This window comes from Sitophilus oryzae, unplaced genomic scaffold (genome assembly GCF_002938485.1).
Source record: "Sitophilus oryzae breed Bouriz unplaced genomic scaffold, Soryzae_2.0 scaffold_158_pilon_pilon, whole genome shotgun sequence".
Taxonomy (NCBI): domain Eukaryota; kingdom Metazoa; phylum Arthropoda; class Insecta; order Coleoptera; family Curculionidae; genus Sitophilus; species Sitophilus oryzae.
In genome coordinates, this window is record NW_022146269.1 from 2,027,802 (window position 1) to 2,045,146 (window position 17,345).

The 17,345-nt window shown below is 31.4% G+C and overlaps 1 protein-coding gene and 1 long non-coding RNA gene across 2 annotated transcripts in view; both read left to right on the forward strand.

Annotated features, from left to right (window-relative positions):
* The first annotated feature begins 1,560 nt into the window (after nucleotides 1-1,560).
* On the forward strand, nucleotides 1,561-2,447 carry LOC115879875. The gene is made up of 2 exons (XR_004049776.1): nucleotides 1,561-2,009; nucleotides 2,072-2,447. It is a non-coding gene; the product is annotated as an uncharacterized LOC115879875 (long non-coding RNA).
* Nucleotides 2,448-2,582: 135 nt separating this feature from the next.
* LOC115879849 (intraflagellar transport protein 172 homolog) overlaps nucleotides 2,583-17,345 on the forward strand; it is a 49,246-nt gene continuing 34,483 nt past the window's right edge. Inside the window, exons 1-5 of the mRNA XM_030896849.1 lie at nucleotides 2,583-2,723; nucleotides 2,773-3,042; nucleotides 9,397-9,583; nucleotides 12,102-12,557; nucleotides 13,343-13,566. Coding sequence (XP_030752709.1) covers nucleotides 2,685-2,723; nucleotides 2,773-3,042; nucleotides 9,397-9,583; nucleotides 12,102-12,557; nucleotides 13,343-13,566 — 1,176 coding nt within the window. The 5' untranslated portion in view covers nucleotides 2,583-2,684. The remainder of the gene's footprint in view (nucleotides 2,724-2,772; nucleotides 3,043-9,396; nucleotides 9,584-12,101; nucleotides 12,558-13,342; nucleotides 13,567-17,345) is intronic.

The following is a 17,345-nucleotide window of genomic DNA, read 5'->3' on the forward strand; positions in this document are numbered from 1 at the left end:
TGTATAGTACACTCTATATTAATAATTGTTTTTTATCCTATACTTGTTAGTTAACGCATCACTTACTAGGTATAAAATTTTAGTACTGATTAACCTATAGTTGTGGTTGTGATATATTCTGATGTGTTTCTGGCAAATTAAAAATAAGTTAATATTTAAACAAACATTTCTGGCTTTCCTGACAGGAGTGTGGACACAAATTTAATAAAGGTATAATGTGGATAATGTTCTGATTATTACAGTTTGCATGAATGTTTTTGTATGTTGTTATTTTTAATAAAGTATATTTAATGAGTTTTTGAGTATTTCTTTGTCCTTCAAAGGATTGTGTTCTAATCTTTATATATTATAAATTTTCATAAATTATATCTACAAAATTTATTACCTTATAATTTTTTGCTAAATACTTTGTAGTTGATACAGTTTAACAGTGTATAAAAGAACTATTTAAATAAGATGTTTGAAAATATATAGCTGTTTTTGCACACATCAATTCAATTTGTGATTAACTGTACTGAAATAAAAACAAAGAGAAATGGGGTGATCTATCAACTATAACATGAAAAGCATCATCCTATTTCCAAGTCTTCTATTAATTTCACTTATTAAACAACTATAATTATTCAATAATCTTGATAATTCTAGGAACTCTCAGATATCGTCAAAACATGAAAACAAAATTTACTTCCTATAGTTCTTACGTCCCTTTAACTGAAATATAAGAAACAGGGGAGTTAATATTCTCACTGGGAAAGTTTATAAAATACCTTTAAGTAAAATCTCTTCGGATCTGCGGTAAAATACCTTTATTCTTATTAAATAATTTCAATAATCTATTTTTTTTATTTATGACAACCACCTAATAACCTAACTTTAACGTCAACTTGACAATCTTGAAAAATATTACTGTTAACCAAAGAGTAAATCAATTTCTGAATTCGCTAACGCCAACTTATTTTTCATTAAAAAAAAATTACCAATTTTCGTAACTAGGTCGGCCATATTGAGGAACTTTTAAAAGAATAGTACTATAAAATGGTTAGTCCAGTGAGCCAGCTCAAGGATAATGTATCCCTGGTCCTTGGCCTTCTTCTGTCCTTGGCCCAGCTATGGAGTGTAAAGGCCCAGCTCAGAGTTGTTAAACTCTTGTTAAACTACACGTAGTAATTAATAAACTACATTTACTACATGTCACACGTCACAAGTCGCAAGTCACAATCACAAGTAGTTTTTTAAATGTCGAGTAGTAATTGTGTAGTTTATGTAATTAATGTAGTTTTTTTAAATAACAGTGAAAACATAACCTAAAAACTTTGTTTTAATTTAAAGCTTCTTATTCAAAGATTTAAAGAAATAAAAAATCTATGTTTTGTGAATTTGTTCCTTGTGATATTTTTGATACTTAGTAGCTAAAAACTATAAATTCGGTAATCTTATGGAGAAATTCACCATAGACATTCTCCAAGAAAATATATGATTTTTTACATATAAAGGCACAACTTCATAATTCCCCTCTTCCTAGAAGGTATGGAGACATCGGCGTCTTCCAACCATTTTTAACTACTAAGTATCAAAAATATCACATAATAAGGAACAAATTCACAAAATATAAACTTTTTATTTCATTAAATTGATCAACAAACAAAGTTTTTAGGTTATGTTTTCACTGTTATTTAAAAAAACTACATTAGTTACATAAACTACACATTTACTACTCGACATTTAAGAAACTACTTGTGACATGTAGTAAATGTTGTTTATTAATTACTACGTGTAGTTTAACAACTCTGCATTCCATACGCAAGACCCAGTTATATATCTCTGGCACGACCCAAGTCAAATCAATTTATCAGTAATCTGTAGGCTGACGTTTTGACAATCTTGACAACGTTTTGACGTACATGGTTTTGACGTGGAAATTTGTTATTTGTAGAAGAGGTTAACAGGCGTTTTGTAGAAATACAATTATTTAAAGGAAGATTAACAGTTAAATATCAAATAAAATAATGGTAATTATATGACGCCTAAAGAGCTAAATAGTTATTGTTGATTTTTCTGTTATATTTTTAAGGCGGACTCAGCAAAATTAATAAGATATATTTCACCAGTAAACCCGGCAGTTTTTCCCCATTTAACGCTTGTTCTTTTGGGCATTGGTATCTTTTTTACCGCTTGGTTTTTTGTCTACGAAGTAACAAGTACTAAACAAACAAGGAGTATTAAAAAGGAAATTGCTACAGCGTTAGTAGCATCTATATTTTCAGGTTTTGGGATTGTATTTTTACTGCTGACTGTTGGCATTTATGTGTGATAGATTATTATTTGTTTTAAGCTATTTTAATTTATATAAATATCTTGTACTATGCAATTTATATCTACAACATTCAATTAGATATTAAGACTCTTGTAGGAACATTTATTTCAATTAATAAAGTTTTTCTGTTATGTGTTGGTTGTATTTATTTTATTAACCATATGTGAAGTTTTACAGAAGATTTTTAAGAATAAATTTCTTGTTCTGCATTTAGATTCTTAGCCAAAATTCTACTTTAAACATACTTGCAAAGAATATACCAAGCCAGACTAAGCATACTTCTATTTTTTACCTTTAAATACAATGGCATGATTCGTTACTATGGTAATGTAATCACAACAAATAACATACTGAAAACCAGTTCATTGAGATGGAGTTAAAATATTTGCAGACAATTCTTGAAGCTCAAGTAATAATTTTTAAAATATATTTTTTAAACTTATTATTAATAATTTTAGGAAAAAGATTATAAAATTGTTTCTCTTTCGTGGGCGCCTAACAATCAAAAACTTGCAGTTGCTACTTGTGATAGGCAGGTTTTACTATTTGATGAAGAAGGTAAAAAACGAGACAAGTTTTCCACGAAACCATATGATCCAGAGGCCGGCAAGAAATCCTATGTAATTACAGGAATTGCCTTTAGTCCAGATTCAACTAAAATTGCAGTGGCTCAAAGTGATTGTATTGTTTATGTTTATAAAATAGGAGAGAAATGGGGCGATAAAAAGGTACAAAACATTAATAACAAAAGAAGTACCTACTATCTACCCTATCTTATTACCTTCTTTTCTCTTTATTTATATCTGAATTGTGCTTAAAGTGTTGTATTAATTTTCATTAGTTTTATACAGGATGGCGCACCTCATTCGCCTCGATTAATTATACAAAAACGGAGAGATGTAGAAACAAAATATTTTAGGGTATATGTGGGAAGACAGTGTGCATAATTTAACATTATTTTGAAATGTTCAGGGTGTGTCAACTAAAAGATCCATACCAAAGTTATATTTTTTCTTATGGAACACTCTCGGTATTTTATTTCATTTTTGGATTCTAGGACATAAAATAAGACATTTATTGTAAGGGTTTAATATGTCTAAAAGCTTTGGTTTTAGAGTTATTCAAAGATATTTAAATGTGCATGCTATAATAAAAAAAGTTTGTTGACACCCTGTACATTTACTTTTTAGAGTTAATTCTTGTGCTGACTTTTAAGCCAGAAAAATAAACTTTGTTATTTCAAATGCAACACTCTGTATTTTATAAAATAAAGCTTCATTCAGAACCTCGAAATCAGTGGAATAAATTGTCTAAGCAAATTTAAATGCCCTTTCAAACTATATTAGAGTTTCCAAACCTATCTGGCTTAGATTTTGAATAAAAAGCGAATTTTCAATAAAATGACTATTAAGAAAGCTAGTGTCGCCATGGCAATTCGCCAAAAAAAATATCTGACAAATATAGGTATACTGTATGATCTAAAAATATAACGGGTAAATGTTTTTAACCTTTCCGGGACCGTGCGGGGTATTTTAGGTACCCTAGATGCGTTTTTTCTTTAATAACTTTTACAATTTTTATTTCTCACTTTTTTCCTATCAGGTAATCCTAGAATGTATATTACAAAACCCTTTTTTTAACAAAAATAGCCAAATATTTTTTTTTATTTTCGGCGAAAAACTGAAATTTACTGCCTGGGGTACCTCCGTTACCCACACGACTTGCAGTGATTCGAAGTCCTACACGCACTATTCATGTTTTTTCGTGTTGGTGACTTTGTATGAAGACGTAAACAAGTTCTATATTCAGTTTAGTGTTGGTATTTACTGTGATATAGTAAGTTAGTGTGTGTATTTATTGGAAAATGGCCCAAAAGGAATATACTGATGATGGGCTAACAAAAAAGGAATTCCTGCCGAATTCGCTTCGAGAGCTACGAAGAGCAATCCTTCAGCACAAGGACTTGTACTTCTAAACATTCTAAGAAGTAAATAAAATAGTAACAAATTTCACAAAACTATAAAAACATCAATAACATTATTTCTTGCCAAAAGCACAGTTCCTATAAATCCTGCTAAAGAAATTCAACTTAATTCAAACCGAACATGCGGCTTTTCCGCCAGATCACGTTAGAGAAAAACAAAAATATTATGTAATACATGCAAAAACCCCATTTTTAATATTCTCGGCAAAGAATATAAAACGTTTTTATTCTCTTACTTCCAAAATTTCTAAAGCGTTTGACAGATTAGACTTTAGTATTGTAGCTTGCAAAATGTCTCGCTTGGGATTTTCGAATGACCTGGTTTTCTTTTTTATTTCATATCTAACAAATCGGCGCCATTATGTAGAGTATAGCGGATACAGGTCCGATGAATTCACTGCATCCAGTGGTGCGCCACAAGGTTCTAACTTGGCCCCTTTGATCTTCTCAATCTTCATTAGCGACATCTGCGATTCTCTGGAAAGTTCCATACTACTATTTGCAGACGATTTAAAAGTTTATAGGTCCATACGTACAATAAATTATTGTAAAGCCCTCCAGATGGATTTAGATCGTTTATCTGATTGGTGTAAGGTAAACCGATTACCGCTAAATAATAACAAATGCAAAAAAATAACTATATCGCACAAAAGAAATGAATTTACATTTGATTACGTACTAGACGGTGATGTATTGAAGGACTGTAAATCGGTTATGGATCTTGGTGTATTAATAGATAAAAAGTTGTCTTTTAACCCACACATTGATATGATCGTGCAATCGGCACTGAGACTGTTAGGGTTTATCAGTCGAACAACATTGCATTTTAAGCAGCCCTCAAGCCTTCTCACCCTGTACAATTCTATGGTCAAATCCAGGCTGCAATATGCCAGTGTCATCTGGTCTCCATTTTACGCTATTCACATTGACCGTTTGGAGAAAGTGCAGCGTAGGTTCTTGAAATTATCACATTTTAGAACTTACGGACAGTACCCCCCGCATGGGTTTGATCAGCTGGATATGTTGAACAGTTATAATATATTACCTCTTGAGAGGTGCAGAATACAAAATAACTTATGTTTTATCTTTAAACTGTGCAACAACTTGATAGAGTGTACTCAGTTGTTAAACAAAGTAAACTTTGCGGTCCCGCTTGCAAATACTCGACAGTGTCGTGAATTTTATCAGCCGTTGGCGACATCAAATCTGCAGCAGAAAGCGCCCATATACCGTTCTTGCTTTCTATGGAACAACTTAGCAAATTATAACAATATTACTATAGACCTGCATAATTGTTCGTTAGACTCACTTAAAGGAGCGCTGAGGGTTGGAAATCTTATCATCATCCTTAGTATCATATACCGTTCTTGCTTTCTATGGAACAACTTAGCAAATTATAACAATATTACTATAGACCTGCATAATTGTTCGTTAGACTCACTTAAAGGAGCGCTGAGGGTTGGAAATCTTGAGGTTCATTGGTAGGGATTTTTTTTTTTTTTTTTTTTTTAGTTGGCTAATATAGGTTTATTTGATTTACTCTGTTGCGTAATAAGTTTATTTAATTTAATTTAATTTACTCTGTAGGTAATATAGGTTTATTCAATTTACTCTGTAGTTAATATAAGTTTATTTAATTTACTCTATTTCAGTTCATGTTGTCTAGTAATTGGATTTTTTATAATCTGTTGGACAATAAAGCATATTATTATTATTATTATTATTATTATTATTAAAAAAATAATGTGTAGAAAACTAATAAGAGTTTAGTTTTAAAATTAAATGTTTTTTATATTAAACAAATACAAAATATTTAAATTATTGACGTTTTATTATTAAACTTTACAAATAATTACTAATAATTTGCCTGCGTGACAAAATATTAATAGTTTTTGAAAGATTTCAGTGGGGTATCGTAGTTACCCCACACGGCCTGAAACGTAACTTTTTGTAGCACGGTCCCGGAAATGTTAATATGGAATTAATAAGAATGAATAACTTCATCTACATAAATATAGATTTTATTACCAAAATTATGTAAAAAAATTAAATGTCTCTCAATGTATCAAAAGGTCCTACATCTCTTTAAAAATGTTATATCCGCATCGAAAGTTATTTTCGGAAACTTTAAAGATAAAGTTAGATGAAGTACTTGTCTTATCCCATTTCAACTACTGTGATGTTATATATGGACCATGTCTGGAAAAAATTGACATTAACAGAATCGAGAAGCTTCAAAAAAGCTGCCTACGTTTTATTTATGGTATAAGAAAATATAATCCCCTTTCGCATAAGTTAAAAGAAGCCTGTGAAAGAAGCTAAGTGGTTGAATATGGAAAACAGATGTAAGATGCATTCATTATTTTTATTATATGGAGTTATTTCTAAGAAGTGTCCTCCATACTTGGCGAATAAAATATAATTCAGAACAGATATGTCCACAACTTAAACCTTAGATTTAAGGGACTTATTACTCCACCACTTCACAAAATAGCATTTGTTCACTAGATGTTTCTCATTTAATATTTCCAAGCTCTACAACTGTTTACAGAATTTTTTTACAGAAATGATAAACCTTCAGAGTGCTGCATTTAAAAATAAACTTAAAAAACATTTTCTAGATAGTTCTCTTCCCTCTTAGTCTTCTTTACCTCAGAATTATTTTAGTATAAAATCCTTTTCTTTGTGTTTATTTCTTTGAATTTCATTCTAATTTTCTTAATCATAGGATTACTATACAGGGTTGTTCACCACATACGACTCGGAGTATTGTAGCTAAACGATTAGATTTTTACAAATTGTAAGTTTTGGGTTCGTTGAAGGACTATTAGAGCTACAATTTAAAAATATTTTTACAAGATACAGAGTGTTCCAAATAAATAAAAAATATCAAAGTTGTATTTTTTTAAATGGAACACCCTGTATATTATTACATTTTTAGTTTCTACGATTAAAATAAAGGTAAATTTGATAAAGGTTTATTACACTTAAACCTTACCGTTTTTGAAATATTTTCAATTTGGTGAAATTGCAGTAAAAATTTTAAGGCTTCATTTCTCCAAGGGTATCAAAGTTTTTAATACTAAATATTTACTGAAGTTTATTTATTGATAAGTTATTGTGTTGCAATAATAAAAATTATGCTACCTTATACACAGTGTCTAAAATTTCATTTTACATAATTACTTGCTTTAAACGGCACTAACTTGTTAAATTTAAATGGAACACCCTGTATATTTTACGAGAATCAGATGCACAATTTAATTGTCTATCAAATTGTATTATTCCATTTTTGCCTATAGTTTCAAGTTTCCGTAGAAAATGCATTTTCATGTAATTTTAAATTCATTTATCAATATACCCATGGAATACTGACATTTTAGATTATTTTTAAAGATGTACCAAATTTTTAAAGAGTACAGATATTAATATTGTCGATATAGTTTGTTTATTTCATTAAAAAATAAAAAAAAAACTGTTTAAATATTTGTTAAAGAGGACCAATTAATATGATTCCAGTATTCAAACTACTTTAATTGACTGTTTGCGTTGATTAATAATAATTGCTCCAAAAACTAAAAAACTTAATTTTTTACAGTACGTCTGTCCGTTCTGTAGCTCCGGGGTATCCGTGAGAGGGGAAACGATATTTTCTCGATGTTTTTCGTAAAAAATTAGACGACGCGTCCCATCAATAAAAATTCGACAAATTTGCAAGTAGCCAATAAAGTGAGTGGGCGGAGCGATTTGCGGTGACGCACTCGTCAAATCGACGTATAAAATATATTGCTGTTAATTTAAATGTTTTTTGCCCGCATTCCTTTCATAGACACAGATCCAGCAGATGTACTGTATGTGTATTAGACAGTGTGGTAAAAAGTAACACCTTAAAAATGATATTTAATTTTTTGACAAATGCTTATTTGTAACAACAGAGACATTCATTTTTGTAACTTATTAATATATTGATTTTTGATTCAAATCCACATTTATTTAGAATAATTTATTCACGAATATAATTAAGTATGTAATTAATTAGTATTTGGGCGGAAATACTGGTGGTATATTTAATTAATGATATACTTTTTATGAAGACTTAAATAGTTTTCGTTTTGCATACAAATGGGCTAGTAATATTATCATTTTGCTAAAAACGATAATATTACTAGCCTGTACATTTTGTACATTTGTTGCTTTAAAAACAATCTAAAATGTCAATATTCCATGGGTATATTGATAAATGAGGTCTAAATTAATAAGAAAATGCATTTTCTACGAAAACTTGAAGGGATAGGTAAAAAGTGGCATAATACAATTTGATAGACAATTAAATTATGCATCTGATTCTCCTAAAATATACAGGGCGTTCCATTTAAATTAAACAAGTTATTGCCGTTTAAAGCTAGTAATTATTTAAAATAAAATTTTAGACACTCTGTATAAGGTAGTATAATTTTTATTATTGCAACACAATAACTGATCAATAAATAAACTTCAGTAAATATTTAGTATTAAAAACTTTGATACCCTTTGTAGAAATGAAGCCTTAAAATTTTTACTGCAATTTCACAAAATTGAAAATATTTCATAAACAGTAGGGTTTAAGTGTGATAAACCTTAATAAAATTTACCTTTATTTCAATCGTAGAATCTAAAAATAGAATAATATACAGGGTGTTCCATTTAAAAATACAACTATAGCATTTTTTACTTATTTGGGACACTCTGCATCTTGTAAAATTATTTCTAAATTGTAGCTCTAATAGTCCTTCAACGAACCCAAAACTTAAAATTTGTAAAAATCTAATCGTTTAGCTACAATACTCCGTGTCGTATGTGGTGAACAACCCTGTATAATTTACTTATATTTGTAGATAAGTTACTGTAAAATAATTTAGCTACATAACACACATTTATACTAGTTGATATTGTGATCTGACAGGAACTGAATTTAAACCAATTTCAATTGTCTTCAGTTCCTTTTTTGCATGTTTTTCTTGGTTATTATTATTTTTTATTTGTAAATTACATTTGTTGTAAATGATATTGATGCAAAATAAAGTATTATTATTATTATTATTAAATAAAATGTTTTTAGGCGATCTGTAATAAATTCCCGCAGCCTTCGCCAGTCACTTGCTTGGTTTGGCTGCTTTCTGGTCCAATAATATGTGGACTACAAGATGGTAAAGTGAGGGCCCTTCAAATTAAATCAAATAAATCTCAGAGCCTATTTGCATCTGACAGCCTTGTAGTTTCGTTGGCTTCCAATCCAAAAGGAACAGGTATAGATAATATATTAGGGATAGAAGTAGTTTAACATACAGTATACACGCTCGATATTGTAAATCAAAAATAAATCATTTTGATTTATTCAGAACAAAAAAATAACTTAAATAAATTAAAAAATTAAAGTAATTAAGTAAGTGTAAACTAAAAAAAGGCAAAAAAGAAATTCAAAACCATTACAAAAAATTAAAATTTTGGTTCGTTTTTGAGAGTTATTTAATTTTTGATAAAATTATTAATTATTATTAAATTAAAATGTTATGCGGAGTTTCCCGTTCCGATATTCACGCTATTGAGAATCTACTGTAATTTACCACATATTTTGATTGTACTTTTTTGTAATGTCAATGATATTTATTCCCGAATCGACATTTTATATGTTTATTTGCCCGTAAGCATAGGAAAATTAGTAAATAAGACTTCTTGATGTTTAAATAAAATTATAATTTGTCAATATAAAATCAGAATGAGACGTGCATCTACTATGTTACATAATCCATCAACATATGAGACACATTTATGTGTGTTTTTCTATTTTCAACAGTGCTCTCCTGTAAAATTAGTATGTACAATGGTGCTTATCATGTTTTTCCCCTGGACCCTTCAATTATTCTAAACAAAACAAATCTACAGGCCGCCAATCATAAAATAAAACAAACTGGGCCTGGCACAAATTGTGTTGTCAAATCACATAATTTATATTAAAGAAAAGGGAAAAAGGTATGCATTAAAAACATTTTTGACGATAAAAAATATGTTTTTGTGGAAAACACTAAAGGTATGTGGCTTTGTGTTCCTACGTTACGAGTCGTCACTGCTTTTATATTATATACTTGTTATTGCACAGAAATGACGTATGCGGCGACGGAATAATGATTGGTTGTTGAATGTATTTTTGTTATTGAACATACTGAAATAATTCCACATATTTTTTTTCAATATCTCAATACGTAATATTTTTTTCCATTTGTTGCGAACTTTATTATATACTCTATTATATGTTTTCGAGAATTCTATTCAAATGACTAGAGGTACTTCACTTTTCACTTTTGGTGATGGGTTCGTCCTGTAATAATTCTTCTTCTTCTTTTTTTTTGGGTGCCATGTGCTATGCCGCACGTTGGCGATCATTCGTCTGTTTTATGACTATAATAAGATAACTAGGGTGCCCTCTTTGGCTCGTCGAAATATGATTGCGGCGTCAGGTATGCCACTCCAGTTTCTTATGTTGCGAAGCCGAGAATTCTGTTTTCAACCCGGTCCCCGTCGGCCTTCGATTTTCCCCTGCAGTATCAACCTGGGTTTAGAGTATTGACGTCCCCTTAATATATGTCCTAGATATGATACTTTACGTTGTTTTACGGTATCCATTAGTTGTCTGTCTACTCGGGCTCTTAGGTCTTCATCATTTGTTGCATGCTCCGTCCAGCGTATGCGCAGCAATCGGCGAAGTGTCCACATTTCGAAAGCCTCAATTCTGTTTATTGTTTTTACCTTAAGTGACCAAGTCTCAGCGCCATACAACATCACAGGTCACACATAAGATTGAATTACCCGTATCCTGGTATGTAGCAACATATTTCTATGCAGGAGTAAATTCTTAAGTTTAAAAAAGGTTGTTTTTGCACGGCCGATTCTTCTCTTAACTTCCTTATCGCAATCCCACCCTTCATTTAGGAAGGCGCCAAGATAGGTGAAATTTGTGACCCGTTTCATGTTCTCTCCATTGATGTTAAGATGAGTGTTGTACTGGGGTCTGCTGAGCACCATCATTTTAGTTTCAAATTTAACTCCAAGCCCAAACTGTTCACCGTATTTGTTTAGTTTATTTAGCAGAATCTGGAGGTCCTCAAGGTGGTTAGCCAGAATTGCTGTGTCATCTGCATAGCGGATATTATTTATTGGGATGCCATTGACTTTAACACCGCGCGTCTTACTCTCCAAGGCCATCTGAACGATTTTCTCAACGTAGATGTTAAACAGAATGGGTGATAGTACACATTCCTGCCGAACTCCCTTCAATTACGGATCTCCGCCGACTCTTATGTCCTTGCTATCCATGCCTATCTCCTGTAGTGTCTCCATCAACGGTTCGTGTTTTACGTTATCAAAGGCTCTCTGATGGTCAATAAAGCAGATGAAAACATCTTGCCTCTGATCATAACATATTTGCACAAGTAGTTTCACAGAGAAGAGAGCTTCTCTAGTGCCAAGACCCTTGATAAAGCCGAACTGTGTGTCGCCACTCATCTCTTCACACTTCCTATATATTCTAGAATGGATGACTCGAAGAAACGCTTTAAGTGCGTGACTCATTAAGCTTATGAGTCTATTGGCTCCGCATTTTTTGGGATGGCGATAAATGTGGACTTTAGCCAATCCTGTGGGAGTTGTCCAGAATCGTATATCACGTTAAATAGATATGTGAACTGTTTAGATATGTGAGCCTTTTTTTGTAATAACTCAGTCTCTAATAAATCTGCAACATCTTTAAATAGATCTGTTTCTTCTTAGGATTTTTGTCCGGCCACATCGACGGCAACATCATTCGCTTTTTCGTGATCCACGATTCGAACAGCGACGAAGAGACCCAAGGCAGGGCGGCCTTGCACTCAGTGCCGCCCTTTGCCTTAGCATGGCCCCAGGGGCACATTTTTGCGGCCGGCTGCGACAAGCGCGTCTGTGTCTACGGTCCCACCGGAAAGACGATTAAAACGTTCGACTACAGCAAGGACAACGAGGAGCATGATTTCGTGGGGGCCGTGTGCAGTCCCAGCGGTCAAGCTGTCACGATTGGTAGCTTCGATCGTCTCAGGACTTACCTGTGGAATACGAGGAAATCTGTCTGGGAAGAGAGCGCGCCGAAGATCATTAAGAACTTCTATACCGTGACCGCTCTGGCTTGGAAAAGGGACGGCTCCAAAGTGACTTGTGGAGGATTGTGTGGCGTCGTTATGATGTTTGAATCAGGTATGGAATTAGTGTTAAGCTTTGCCTAAATTCTCGATTCAAACTACGGTTTCTTATTAGTTTGATTAAGTAAATGTGAAGTTTTAGTTGTCGGTTTACTGAATGTACTGAATATGAGTATGAATTTGTCTGGACGTATAAGTTAGTTCTTTAGGCGAAGCTTAACGTTAGGGCTTTTACGTACAGGGTGTCCCATTTTGCTTGAAATCATACGGTATCTCCGTTATTAGTATAGATAAAAGGGTGCGGTTTGTACCAACCTGTCCCACTTTTTGTCAAACGGAAGATGCTGTAAATAAAATATTTCTAGCCCTCTTCGTTTCTGAGCTACGTAGGGTCTTTTTGAAAATTTTGCATGGTATCTCTGTTATTGTGAAAGGTATCGAGAAGGTAAAAACTGTTTATAGTTATCTAATTATCTAATGTATAATATGTATTAATAATGTATTAATATATGTATAATGTATTAATAAACAACAAAATTCATTACAGTTGGGGATTGGAACCTTTGGTGTTACACAGCAAAATAAAACACTAAATCACCACAATGTGTTTTGTGTATTGTGCTGATTTAGTGTTTCATTTTGCAACAAAATTCATTTTGGAATTTTTCTACTAACTAATTTTCACATTATTTAGAAAAACACATATTTTTTTGTTAGTTTATTGAAAAATAAAATAATTATTAGTGCTTTATCAGACAGAAGCGATCATAAAACCAGTAATTTTGATTTATTTACAGAAGTGGATTATTATTAATATGTCTGTATCAAATTAAATTGTAGTGCTAAGGCGTACGGTATGGAAAGATAAATTTGAAATAACTTACGTGGGACCTAGTCAAGTTCTAGTCAAACCTTTGGACACCAACGAAAGAGGCGTCATTTTACGGTCTCAGCATGGTGGTGAAATCGACGATGTCAAGATTATGGGTAGAGATGGTTACTTGGTGGCTAAAACCATGGAGACTCTCTTAGTGGCCGACTTACAGAGGAATTTACTTAGTGAGGTAAAGAACAAATCCAAAAACAAACAGAAACAAGTCAAAACTATGCTATATTGCTTTAGAAAACAATGCCATTCTTTTAATTTTCTTTTATTAACATTGTACAGGATGATCCAGTCTTCTGATAAAGCTTTGTTCTAGTATTAGAACGAAAATGTATTTACTATTTTACATAATACGTTAATGTATGATATACGTTTATTTTTTTATTGTGTTTTTTAATATTAAAAAAATATATTATAAAAATCTTGGGTAATTTATGTACATTCAGATGCAAAAAAATGCAACGGAAATTTTTTTTGCCAAGTTTAAAGTGTTACATTTTTAATTTAGCCCTATTTTCATGGATTTTTTTTAGCAAACTGTATATAAATCTATCAAATTCATAAACACGGTTTTTTATAAACTTTAGAATTTTGCTTATTATACACGGTTAATTGAAGGGTTGTTTTTTTATTTTTTTGATAAAAGTCACCGATTTGAAATTAAAAAATAAAATGTAAAGCATTACATGTCAGGACAAAAAACATTTTCTGATAAAGAATCTAGTGGGCTGCTGTAATTCTTTTAGGAAAAAATCCAGTCGGCCGCTGTTACTTTTTAGGATGTTTCTAATATTATTTTATTTGACATTACTCTACCGCAATACGTTATTATCTAGATGATTATTATTATTATCGTTATTTTCTTTCTAAGATTCTTAATCTAAAAATGTGTTTTGTCATGACATGTAAAGATTTACATTTTATTTTTTAATTTCAAATCGGTGAGTTTTATCAAAAAAACACAAGAGATAAAAAAGTTTCTAAATAAACTAAACTATCCAAATTATTTTTTTTGCATGTGTTTGATAAGATTTTTCTTTAAATTTCGTTAACAAGAATGATAGGGGTAGTTTATTTCAACCCCTTCCACTCATTTTAAAAAAGTGAAAAAAATACCAGAAAGTGTTTTTTTATAACAGTAATGCTTCCATAAAATTCCATTAGTCTATCTCTGTTCGTTTTCAAGATAAAAAATAAAATCATTATTTTTCCGCCATCTTTGTACCGCAATATCTCCCTAATGGTTGACTTTTGAACCAACGTTTATGAAGCAAACTCCCCTTTATTTTAAACAAGGAATCACCCCCTGAAGTTTTTCGCATTTGTTTTGAAACACCCTGTATAAGCAGCTTTTAATTTAGTAGTTATATGTGCCTGAAAAGAAAGCTTCGAATCAAAATAGACTCCAAGATTTTTAGTCTCTGTAACAATGGGTATCGCAACATTATCTATATGGATATACATGTTACCAGCCGTATTTGTAATTTTGTTTATATCACTACCAAATATTACAACACAAGATTTACCGGCATTTAATTTCAAATTACGATCCAGAGCATATTTATTAATTTTATTAAGATCGTCGTTAAAATTTAACTGAAATTGTGCCAAATTATTAGTATCTATTTTGTAATAAATTTGAGAATCATCTGCATATTGCTGCAATTTAGAAAACTGTAATTCCTTATCCATGTCAGCTACATATAACGAAAATAATAAGATCAATGACTTTTGCACAAGCTTCGAAACCTGTGTCGAAACTAAGAACCATATTCAATCGTATACAATAATAATCAACAAAGCCGCCTCGTCATTATGAAGAATAACATCAAAAAGTAACGATAATAATTGAAAACATTGCAAAATGTTTGTGGCAAGTTCATTTTGCTAAAACAAATTATGAAGGAAACATGGTTCTGACCGAAAAACAATGTTTTAGGAAAATTTGCTCACGAAATTATTGCACAGGATGTTTTAAAGATAAAAAAATATAACATTTCAAACTTGACCAAAAAATTTTCCGTTGCGTTTTTTTTTTCCTTTTGAGTGTACAGGGTGGGTCAAATTCGACGCTTTTAAATGGAAACACCCTTTTCTATAGGAGATAGACGAAAACTAATATCGGTGTCTGGAGCCCAATTTTCATCAAAAACATGACGGTGAAAACCGCACATCAATATCTGTTGCCGTTTCGGAGTTTTTCAAAAATGTGCATTTTTAACAAATCACTGTAACTTTTTTGCTATTGAAAATTTTGTATTTCTATGCAAACATTTCCAAAGCACCTTTTTATGTAGAATTTAATGGTTTAAGTATATTTTTTTTTAAATTAATAATTTAAGAGTTATCAACAGAAAAATTGATTTTTTATTTGGGACACCCAAACCGAAAAGAATTTAAAATTACCTTTCCAAAATATAGCACACCTGATATTTTGTTATAATCCCCTTCGAAATACAGAATTTTTAAAAGTTCGCCACTTTTAAGTAGGCTTTGGACCCCTTATTGAAGATATGCCCTTAATGGAACTCGAAAACATATTTTTCCAGCAAGACGACACACCGCCTCTGAACGCTGAAGTTATCAGCAAATTTTTGCAGCCAATTTCAAGATTAACTGAATAGCTAACCAAGATCCCAGCCGTTGGCCGTCGAGGCCGCCTGACTTAGTGCCCATGGATCTAATCCTATGGATATATTTGCGGAAGAATAAAGGTTCCTTATTCTTCCGTATAATCTCGACAAGAATTAGAAATAGTTAGCAGTTATGAGAGGGTATCTTTCACCCCTACTGAGTTAATGAATTCCGCGAGAAATGTTCAAAAACTGCCCAGTCTGTCCATAATAGAAGACGGTCGATATGTCGAACACCTGTAGCAAAATCTCATATCTTGGTTTGCTATTTAGTTTTATTGTTATTAGTTATAGTTTAAATGTGTTGATGTTGATTAAATATATTTTAAATTGTTATAAAATTCTGCATCTCTCATAGCAAGTATTATTTTCGTTTTAATTGATGCTCACAGCTAGAATTTTTTTACATTACAGCCGGTGCCGTTCAAAGCCTACTTATTTAAATCGGGCGAATTTTTATATACTCTATATCTCGAAGAGGAATCGAGCAAAATATCAAGTGTGTTATATTTTTGGAAAGGTAATTTTAAATTCTTTTCAATAAATTAAAATTATATAGGGTCTCCCATATAAAAAATCAAATTTTCTGTTGATAATTCTTAAATTCTACGTAAAAAGGTGCTATGGAAATGTTTTTATAAAAATACAAAATTTTCCATAGCAAACAAGTTACAGCGATTTGTTAAAAATGCATATTTTTGAAAAACCCCGTAACTCCGAAATGGTAACAGATATCGATATGAGGTTTTTACCATCATGTTTTTGATAAAAATTGAGCTCCAGACTCCGATATTAGTTTTTGTCTATCTCCTATAGAAAAGGGTGTTTCCATTTAAAAGCGTCGAATTTGACCCACCCTGTACATACATTCTTCTTGCGTCTAAAGTTTCATTTAGAACCTCGCAATTAGTGGAATAAATTAGTCGTTTCATTACACTTTATACTTTTTAGTTTACGATAATTCATAATGTCTAAAAAAACACAATTAAAATTAATAGAATATCCTAGCAATAGCTTGCGTTAGACAGTTGTATCTTTTGGTTGTATCCTTTGAATAAGAAGACTAAGGAAGGAGCATATCAAAAATCTTAGGTACACCGCGATGGGCCTCAAATATGGCCGACTTAAATTCCGGTTTATCAGTGTCGTTCTAATTTTATTTAAAAAATGTAAAACTATGATGTAGGGTAGACGTGGGGTAGACTCAATAATTTGTTGTTTTATTTTACGTTGTGAATAAATGTTGGTAGTTATTAAAATTGTTATAAAAATATATAATTGTAATAAAAATAGATAAGTTATAATAAGTATTTATTAACACAAA